The sequence below is a fragment of the Zonotrichia leucophrys genome, chromosome 4, assembly GCF_028769735.1.
Source record: "Zonotrichia leucophrys gambelii isolate GWCS_2022_RI chromosome 4, RI_Zleu_2.0, whole genome shotgun sequence".
Taxonomy (NCBI): Eukaryota; Metazoa; Chordata; class Aves; order Passeriformes; family Passerellidae; genus Zonotrichia; species Zonotrichia leucophrys.
In genome coordinates this window covers 55,236,157-55,246,046 of record NC_088173.1, presented here as the reverse complement: position 1 = coordinate 55,246,046, position 9,890 = coordinate 55,236,157, and the positions used below count along the sequence as shown (strand labels likewise).

Below are 9,890 nucleotides of genomic sequence, written 5' to 3'. Positions count from 1 at the left end.
TACACTCTTCACAATGAAAATATTCAGCCTCTATTTCTAGAAAAGCCAAAAAATTAAACCTTTTGTAGAAAAAAACTCCATTACCTCTATGTCTAATACTGATCCATTCTCACTTTGTATTCTCAAGCAAAATCCCCAAGAGCTTTTAAAAAAATCCATTTACTCTTGTCTTCTAAATTATGGTTTTGGTGAATAATCTTGTGTTGAGAAAGGAGGGATTGCTTGGGAAAAAAACACAACTGACAACAAGAGCTATAAGATTCCCTTTGGGCAGAGAAATAATGTAATTTACGTTTAGCTTGAGGTAGCTCCAGATCTGGTGACAATAAGGTACCTGAGCAGCAGCTCCATGCCAGGAGCTTCTGCTCACCAAAGGAGACGAATTCTATCAAACCAACAGAGAAAGCAAAAGGTCAAGGCCAAAGGCCAGAAACTTAAATTTTGAATCTTACTGAAAACCTTTCAGATTGGAAAAACAAGGTCAGAGGGTAAAAGCAAGTACACTGAACTTCCTGGTTAATATTTGGTTAATGGGACATTTTCAAAACTGCATCAGATGAGCTGCAGACCAGATTTCTTCAATTCCTCATAAGTAGCCAAGCTCAAGCTGTGGTCAAGGCTCATCTCTGCTACGCAACTACCAGGGCCTCTGGAAAAACTATATGAATTTAGGATTGGATTTCTTCAGCTCAATATTGGGTCCCTAAGCTGTGACCTACGTGCAGCTCAGACAGCAGAGCCCCGAGCAGCTCTCGCAGCCACATCCGTTCAGGCCACAGCCGGCACAGCTGCACCGGAGGGACCACGCTAAGCAGATCTCACTTGAAACCACTTCATTCACAGCATAACCTCAGAAAAGAAGATGTGGTTTCTCTTTTCTTTAACAACCTAAAAACATCTCTGTTGTTTTAAACATTCAGATTTCCTAAGCACCACATGCAGGTTTTGAGCACCTGTCTTAGGAGCAAGGCACCTGTGGTGGAGGGTGAGACTCGTGTGTCAGGAATGGCTCCCTGCAGTCCCCTGCATCAGCTGCCTGACACCTCACTGATTTCATGGGAACAGAACCCATTTGCCATTTCTTTCCTTCCTTTCAGACCTCTCTCCTACCATGAATCAGTAGATTAATAGCAGAAGGTTCAGAGCTTTCCAGCTTCTGGTAGCAGTGAGGGCACAGTTCTCAATACAAACAAGTATTTGCTGTTAACTGCAGGGAATAATTAATAGGAAGAAATTCTTTTCACAGACTGGAATTTTAAATTTTTTATGATTACTGCATAGTATTTTATAAATCTCATAAATGTGACTGTGATGGCCATGATATAAAGATTAAGTCCATAAAAGTATTTATCCTCCTTAAATAACTGCCTACTATAAATATTATTGACTGTTATCTCCATTTACAACTAAGAATGGATTTCAACATATAACAATATAAAATCATCTTGCAAATTTTCCATTAAACTAAACTACCCTGGGAGAGAGAGCAGGTTCTCTGAAAAAAACAATCCATCATCTGCTTCAAATGATATTATTTCTATTTCCACTCTTGACACACCTAATGCTATTACTGTTCACTACCATCAACTGCAATGATAACACTGCAACAATAAACAAAAGGCTGAAGAGACATATCTTTGATGCCCCATTAACAGAAATATCCTCATTTATTGTTTTGTGCACATCATTGTTTTTAAACCATAAGTATACCCTTATCTTTAAAAAAAAATAAACTTGGAGGGTAAAATCCTGTCAATAAATACGTAATGCATTATATTGTTAACAAGACTCAAAATAGCTGTTGCTTATCTATGATCAAAGTGGAGATTCTCTGTACAGACTTCATAAAGCTTCTGAGAAGTCTGAAAAGTCCTCCAATGTTTGAAAGCAAACAAATACATCTGAGTAAAAAAAAATATTTTTGCATTGCAGCAGGTGAAATGTTTTGTTCGGTGTGCCGACTTTAAGATGGTTTCATCCACTATCACAGAATACCAGTGGCAATTTTCATAAGAAGCAAGGAGAAATAATTTCACTGCTCTGTGACCTAAGCACACATCTATCCCTGAGGTGTTTTGCTGAATTAAATAGGCACTGCATATTTTTAAAGATCTTATGAATTCAATTAAACAGTAGTGAAGACGGCCTCAGAGGAAAGAGAAATCTCTGCATAATTATTAGCAAAAGCATAGGTGTGTACCCTGCCTTCTGTGTGACAGTGACAAAAATGGCCTCCTTATTAAGAGTGGTGATTTTGGTGCGTAGAAACAGCTGAGGAACTCGTGACCTCTCAAACCTCCAGTTTGATGCACGTTCTGAACACTGCCTCCAGTCCTGTCAGTTTTGAATGCTGACTTTATACATGATTGACTCCTAAATGGTGTAAGATTGTGCTCAGTGTCATTGCTACAAGAAAGCTTCCTAATTTTAAAGCCTTTTTTGTTACATGTTACAAAAATTCTCAGTCGGGAGCCTCCCTGCAGACACGCATCAGATATGGTTGGCAAAAGTAAAAAATACAATGAAAGCAAAGCAATAAAGTACCAGACTTACCAAAAATTACTGCAGTATTTTTTCTTCCTTTGGAAAGTGTTTTATTTGTGTTCACATCTCAGAAAGACACCAACATTTCTTTAGCTTGTGGAAAAAAAAAAAAAAAACCAACCAAACAACACTATACAACCCAACATCTATTGAAAAGCCAGAGCTGTTAAAAGCTCTTTGAGGGTTTGAAGAGTGAAGGAGTTTATATGATGTTTGCACATTTTACATGAAACACAGAACTTTCATGTTCTCCATGCCCCAGCTTCTTAAAAATTAAGATACTTTCCCATAAGTCCTTAAAATGACTCATCTGTAATTACACACAAAGATACACACAAAAATTACAAATACACTGACCCTTCTTGGGTATGGGGCTATCCAGGACTCACAGATCCAGCTGCCTAAGAGGTAGTTTAAAACTTTAACAAATTGCAAGGTAAGATTTGTAAAAGTAATACAAAACAGAAACTGAAAATTATCTGGGACCTTGAAATCAGCCACCACTCAGGACTAGATTAAGTTGAAGTCAAACTGTATCATGAAATCAAAAAATTTAGGTACAAAAAGAAAGAAAAGGCAGATAAGAGGCACAGAACCATCAGCATAGAGGAGTTCTAGACAGACACTACAGGGATATGAGGACTGTAAAAACCCACATGCACTTCCAGTGAACTTCACTCCTTGTATAAGCAGATGTATTAGTCCTTAAGAGGGAAACCATTAAAAAGTAGGGCAGCAGTTTCATCTGAGGGAAACAAGTTAGAACAATCCTTTTGGGGATGCTTTCATTAAAAGGGGCTGCCCCTTTTCATAGCTCAAGGCAAGATACACATTTCATTTAAAAGTTTATCTTACAATTCTGAATACTCTAGCTTTGTCAGTGGTAAGTAATTAAGGCATATTAAAATGCAACAAATTGTCCCTATGAGTTAAGAAAATATTTTTTTTAAGATCTATAAGGTCAAGCTCTGCTTCCAGCAAAGAAAGTACCTTCTGTGTGTCTTTTGAAGCAGAAATGTTCCCTTTCTGATGCTCCCAGGCTTTGAAAGATGAAACCCCCTGACAGACACATATTACAAGACACTTATTTCTATTATCATAGAACCACCACCAGAAATAGTTTACCAAATGAAGTAATGAACTGAAAATTACTAATGGAAAGTGTCAATTTGGCCAGTTCTCTGTACTGCCCTGACCATGCTCACAAAATCTAGGGGCTGGCTAAATAAAAAATGCCTTCCTTCAGATCTAAGCTAAGGATTGTTTCTAATATTCTGCACAGAGCTGTTACATAAACCCACTGATGGAGAAGTCTTCTTGCATCCCAGAGCCAGCCCACTCACTGATTCCAGACACCCGGGCAGGTAAAGCCTCCATGAGCAGAGCTCTGGTCTGGGGGATGCAGGAACATTTTGTGCACGTGTACCCCAGAGCCACAGCTGCAGCGAGCTGGATCCAGGGGAGCTGTCACAGCCACACAGGCGTCCCTGGGGAGCAGAAAGGACACAAGGGCAGCTGGGGGGACACCTCTGTGCTGCTGCTGGAGCAGGGGAACCACGCAGCACCAGGCTGCACAGCCTGCTGGCACACAGGTGCTCAGGGAGAGATCAAGATTTCACATCCCCATATCCCCAGCCTGCTTCTGATTAAATGCAGAAAAACTGGATAAAACACAGGTATTGCCCTGGGAGCTGGAGTCAGCACCAGGTGCCTGCACCTCTTGCATCTGATATCACTGGTTTTTGCACAAATCCAGCTTAAAATGGTCTACTAGCCTCAACATCTGAGCAGTAACTAGAAAATGCAAAAAAAATCTTACTCATTGGGATAATTAATTTCTCCACCACCAGAAGCAGTTTCCTTCATTTTCATTTGAGAAAATTATTTTATTCTGGGCAAGTTTATCTAAGCAGCAGGCTAGAACTATGGTTAACTCTAACAACATAGGATTGCTTTAGCATAAGAATGTATTCACCCTCAGTGTCAATCCATTAGTAGGCTGAACCTGGTTATGAGCATGAGATTAGTTTTTCAAGCTTCCCTAAGCCACAGTCACAAGACCCTTCCCTAAGGACAGCTGTAAAGGGATATCACACTGAGATTTCATATCAGCAGCAAAAAAAAAAAAAAAAAAAGCTCAGGTAGATGTCAATCTTCAGTGACAAGCAATTGAAAAGGTAATCCAAGATGACACAACTAATTAATATCAAAGACTAAATACATAAAACATTGCTTGCAGACCAGATTGCAGCAGAGCCACCACAAAGGGATTTCAATCACATGCCTCCTGTGCTTCTCCCACCCCATATCCCCAGGGGGTGGAAGATAACCCCAAACCAGCATGAAGGGTTTGACTTCCAAGCAGGCTCAATACTAAGCCCATAACATTCACAAGTCCCAGGGTTCTGGTTAAATTATTTCCCCTGATCCATGCAGATCCCACTTTTTCCCCACACATCTTACAGGGGCCTTCAGCCCCCAGTTAGACAGGATGGGGAGGCCCCAGCTCAGGGCCATTAGGGGGGAGGGCTGCAGAACCTACACCTACCACTCAACTTAAATCTGCTCAGCTCATGGCACAGGTATTTTTAAAGGGCAAATTAATCCAAGTGTTGTTCACTTTGTGAGCAAAAACTTGAAATAAATATTGGTATTGCTTTTACTACCTTTGATCACTTGTTTTGGAAATAGCATCAGTTTTGATTTCTGAGCTGAAAGCTTACAACTGTTTCTAATATTACATTTGATGTAAGTGATTCAATAGAAACAGAGTCTAAAATACTCTTTTCAGTTTTAAAGATTGCTTTAAAATGTTTAGTATAGTTGTACTTACAGCACCTTAAAATTCCAGTTAATAAGTAACTAAAAAAAATACATTATCAGAATTGCTTTCTTCTCTCTGTGTGAATGAGTTCTCTAGTGTCTGCAATGGGAAATTATGATTATTAATATAATTTTCAACCATAATTATTGTTTTTAGACACACCCAGCTCCTAATTCTATCACCAAACTCTTTACATCAATAACATTTTAACAAAGTTCAAGTACAGAATCAAATGGAAAGTTTTAATAGCTTATCCATATGTATACTTGATATTCTTGGCTGCAGAAAGGGATAGCACCACAATATTAAAGAAAAACAGGTATAAATCTAGCTGTAAGAGCCACATAAACAAGTGCATCTATGTCAAGAATTCCTATGAGCCTTGCTTTTAGTCAAAAACTGTATTTTCTATCCAGAATATTTGCTTTTAAAATAATAGGGTTAAGCTGTTAGTAATTCTAACTATTCATATAGAAACATTAGTTGGAATACTTGTTATAAAACCTTTCAGGGTGACAAATGAAAGATAATAAACCCTTGATCAATATAACTTTTATTTATTCATCCAGGAACAGAGGATATCATAGGCAACAACGCCGCCTAGGAGCACAAGGATTTCACATAAACTGTTTTGGCAGAAACACGCATTTAAATAATCATCCAAATCACCACCTCACTATCTCTATCTTAAAAAAAAAAAAAAAAAACTAAACAAACAAAAAAATGGAGGAAAAGAAACATAAGATCTGAATAAACCAATAGCCCAGAATTTTTTTTTAATTTAATGTCTATGCCAGCCACATCTTTCCCTGATTTTAGAAGTCATAATACTTAGCAGTGACAATGGCACCTTTCATTTGCAAACACATTATAAACATGAACTGACTGCAATTATACCACAATACCTCACCACAGCTAATCACCAGGACTGCCTGGTCTGCCCTCAGCCTGGGGAAGTGCTGATTTCAGTTTGTGCCGCCAGGCCCTGTATGACAGTGTCTACACCCTGCAAAGTACTACCCTCAGAAGTGAATTTAGCATAAACTGACTGACCAAGCTACAGCACATCATCAAGCAGGTGTTTCCAGTCAGTGCTAATATTTTCTTTTATATTGCAAGAAGAACTGACCAGACCAGGACACAATTTAATGTAAACCATTTGGAGTGAAAGGTGTTATCTTGCCTAGCGAAATCTCCCCCTCACAGTCCAGCTCACAGGCAGAGTCAGTGGCAACCTCATGGTCAGGGGAGATCTGGGACATCCTATCAAAAGGGTCCCCGCGATGCTCCTCACAGTCAACCACATTTGGGATCATGTTAACATAAGCAGTCACTATCTCCTTATGGTAAAGGGTGTCCTGGTTGTAAGAGATAAGCTCATTGCTTATATTAACAGTCTCCACTGCAGTACCAGTGCAAAACTGACCACATCCCAGGAGGTTGGAGAAAACCTTTCTAAAGTCAGCATTGAAGGCATAGATGATGGGGTTAAGAGAAGAGTTAGCCCAACCAAACCAGACAAAGATATTAAAGGTGGTCTCACTGACGCAGGGCAGGCCGGCGTGGGGGTCGCTGGGTGGGCTCTCGCAGAAGGGAACCATGCAGTTCAGGATGAAGAATGGCAACCAGCAACACACAAAGACACCCATGATGACAGAGAGCGTCTTTAACACCTTGGTTTCTTTCCTGATGGAGGACTTGAGGCTTGTGTGATGGTGGCAGTCAACGTGGCTGCTCCGGCAGCTCTGTGCATGCTCGGCTGCCCTCTCCAAGGAAGAGATACGACGAATCTGCACCTGGGCAATGCGGTAGATTCGGGTGTAGGTGACTATCATGATAGCCACCGGGATATAAAAACTGATCAAGGAGGAGGAAATAGCATAAGTCCTGTTGAGGCTAGAGTCACAGCTCTCCGATGGTCCAGTGAGGGTATCATTGCTGCCAGAGGTCCCATCAGAGGGTCTCACTGCCGCTAATGCCGCCCATGTGGTACTCATATCTTCTGCCCAGGTGGTGACAGCACCTGCTGCTGCCCAGGCAGTGCCAAATCCATCTTCAATATCAGCAGCAGCAACAACATCCCCACCTTTGTGCCAGTTGAGCTGGACAGGGATGAAGGAGATGAGCACAGACAGCGCCCATGCCACGCTGATCATCACCAGAGCCAAGCGCTGGGTCATCTTCCTCTCGTAGCGGAAAGGGCTGGAGATAGCCCAGTACCTGTCCACGCTGATCACGCACAGGTTCAGGATGGAGGCCGTGGAGCACATGATGTCAAAGGCCACCCAGACGTTGCAGAAAGCCCCAAAGGGCCAGTACCCAGCCACCTCTGCCACCGCCTTCCAGGGCATGACGAGCAGGGCCACCAGTAGGTCCGAGACAGCCAGGGACACGATGAAGATGTTGGTAACCTTGCTCCGCAGGTGCCGGTAGCGGACGATGGCCGCGCACACGAGCACGTTCCCGAAGAGAGTCCAGAGGATGAGCAGCGCCAGCAGGCTGCCCGCCGCCACCTGCGCCGCCCCGGGGGAACCCGCCGTGCCCCGCGCCTCGCCGGGGGGCCCCGTCGCCGGGGGCAGTGGGCTCCGGCCACCCCGCAGCATCGCTGGCGGCTCCCGCCGGCGGCGGGGCGGCTCCGGCCGGGATGCGCCGAGCAGCCAGCGCCGCCCCGCCGCCCGGCCCCATGGGGCCGCTGCCCCCCCGCCCCACCGCCACCCCCGCCGGACGGCCCCGCTCGGCCGCTCAGCGCGCTCCGGGCTCCGCGCCTCGCCACTACCGCGGCGCCAGCTCCGCCGGGGTCCCTCTCCCGGCTCCAGGAACCCCGCCTGGGGTCCCCGCCCCGCGGCTCAGTGCGAGCACCTCCGCTCAGGATAGGATCCCCGCCCCGCGGCTCAGTGCGAGTACCTCTCTCTGCTCAGGATCCCCGCCCCGCGGCTCAGTGCGGATCCCCCTGCTCGAGGTCTCCGCCCCGCGGCTCCTTCCAGGGGTTCCAGCTCCGCGGTTCAGCGCGTCCTCCTGCTCGGGTCTCTGTCCCGCGGACCCGCTTTGGGTTCCCGCCTCGCGTCCTCTCGCTTGCGCTCCCGCTCCGCGGCTCAGCGCGCTCCTCTCTTGCCAGGCTCCGCGGCTCAGCGCGCACCCTGCCCGCGGCACACTCCTTCTGGGTTCGCTCCACGCCCCCGCCGTTCCCGGTGCCTGCCGCCCGGGCTGGCGGCTCCGCTCGCCCCGTGCCCGCCCGGGCTCCCAGCGCGGCGGAGCGGCGCTCCCACCGGGGCTGCCCGCCCGATCCTCGCCGCCCGGGCCGGCCCGCCCGCCCCCGCCGCCCTGTGAGCATGCTCCGCCGCCAGGGACGCCCCGTCCGGGCACCGCAGCTGGCCGGGGACGGGACGGGACGGGACGGGAAGGGAAGGGAAGGGAAGGGAAGGAGGAAGGGAAGGGAGGAGGGAAGGGAAGGAAGGGAAGGAAGGAAGGAAGGGAAGGGAAGGGAGGAAGGGAAGGAAGGAAGGGGAAGGGAAGGTGAGGGAGAGGGCAGGGGTTCGAGACGAGTGGAAGGCACGGGAAGGCGTAGGAGAAGTGGAGCGGATGGCAAGGGAGGAAGAAGGAAGAGGAAGGGATGAGGGGGGAGGAGGGAAGGGATGAAACCGCGAGATGCCCGAGGGCAGAGGGCTGTCCGCGTGCCGGACTACCTCGCCGGCTCTCGTCGCGGACGTGGGCACAAGAGCAGGGCGGTCCGCGCGGGAGCGGGAAATGACCCCAGCACCGGGCAGAGGACTGTCAGGACGGGCACGGACACAGCTCGCGTCTCTTCGTCGGCAGCGAAAGGGCTGAAGGTGCGGTTGTGGCAGCGGCGGCGGAGTCTCTACAGGGATGGAAATTGAGTGCGCTCCGTCTTTTTCGTGGTTTCGCTGATGCTAAGTATTGCGGCAGAAAGCCGAGAGAAATCGGTTCTCTCTCTTCAGCTCTAGATGATCACTCTCTCGTAGAGCTCCAGCACAACTAGAAACAGACTATGACCGTGAGCATTACAGGTGTTAATGCTCTTGGACTCACCGTGTGCTAATGTCATGCTTGAGTTTCTTCGGAGAACGTGTCTTAGTTATTTTTATTGGAAATACAATTGGTTTAGTTCCCCTAAAACTTAATTTCTTTTCAAAGCAGTTGCCAGAGATCAAGCCTATTCTTGACTCAGCAGCCTGGGTTTTGGCACTGAAAGGGCTAAAGGACTGACACTCTCCAGAGGCCTTCCAGCTGCTTCTCCAGGCAGATTGGGAAGGACAAGAATCACTACACCTTGCTGGATCTGCAGTGACATGAAGAAAGATTAAATGCTAGAGTTACTAAATACAGAGGGAAAAGGAAAAAAATAAATCTAATTCTGAAACCTTTTAGGTAATTTTATAAAATTGTCACAAGAAAAGTGAAGCTTCACTTTAGCTCTCGCTTAAGAAATTGGCGCTACTTTTCTACATTTAAGCAGAGTTATATTTAATATCGGAGGAAGAATTTAGCTTTTGTCACCACTGAA

The 9,890-nt window shown here is 46.0% G+C and overlaps 1 protein-coding gene across 1 annotated transcript; it reads right to left on the bottom strand.

Moving 5' to 3' along the window:
* Window positions 1–5,909: 5,909 nt before the first annotated feature.
* Window positions 5,910–8,213, bottom strand: DRD5 (dopamine receptor D5). The gene has a single exon (XM_064711788.1). The coding sequence runs from the start codon at window positions 7,969–7,971 to the stop codon at window positions 6,514–6,516; it is 1,458 nt and encodes a 485-aa protein (XP_064567858.1). The 5' UTR covers window positions 7,972–8,213; the 3' UTR covers window positions 5,910–6,513.
* Between the last annotated feature and the right edge of the window lie 1,677 nt (window positions 8,214–9,890).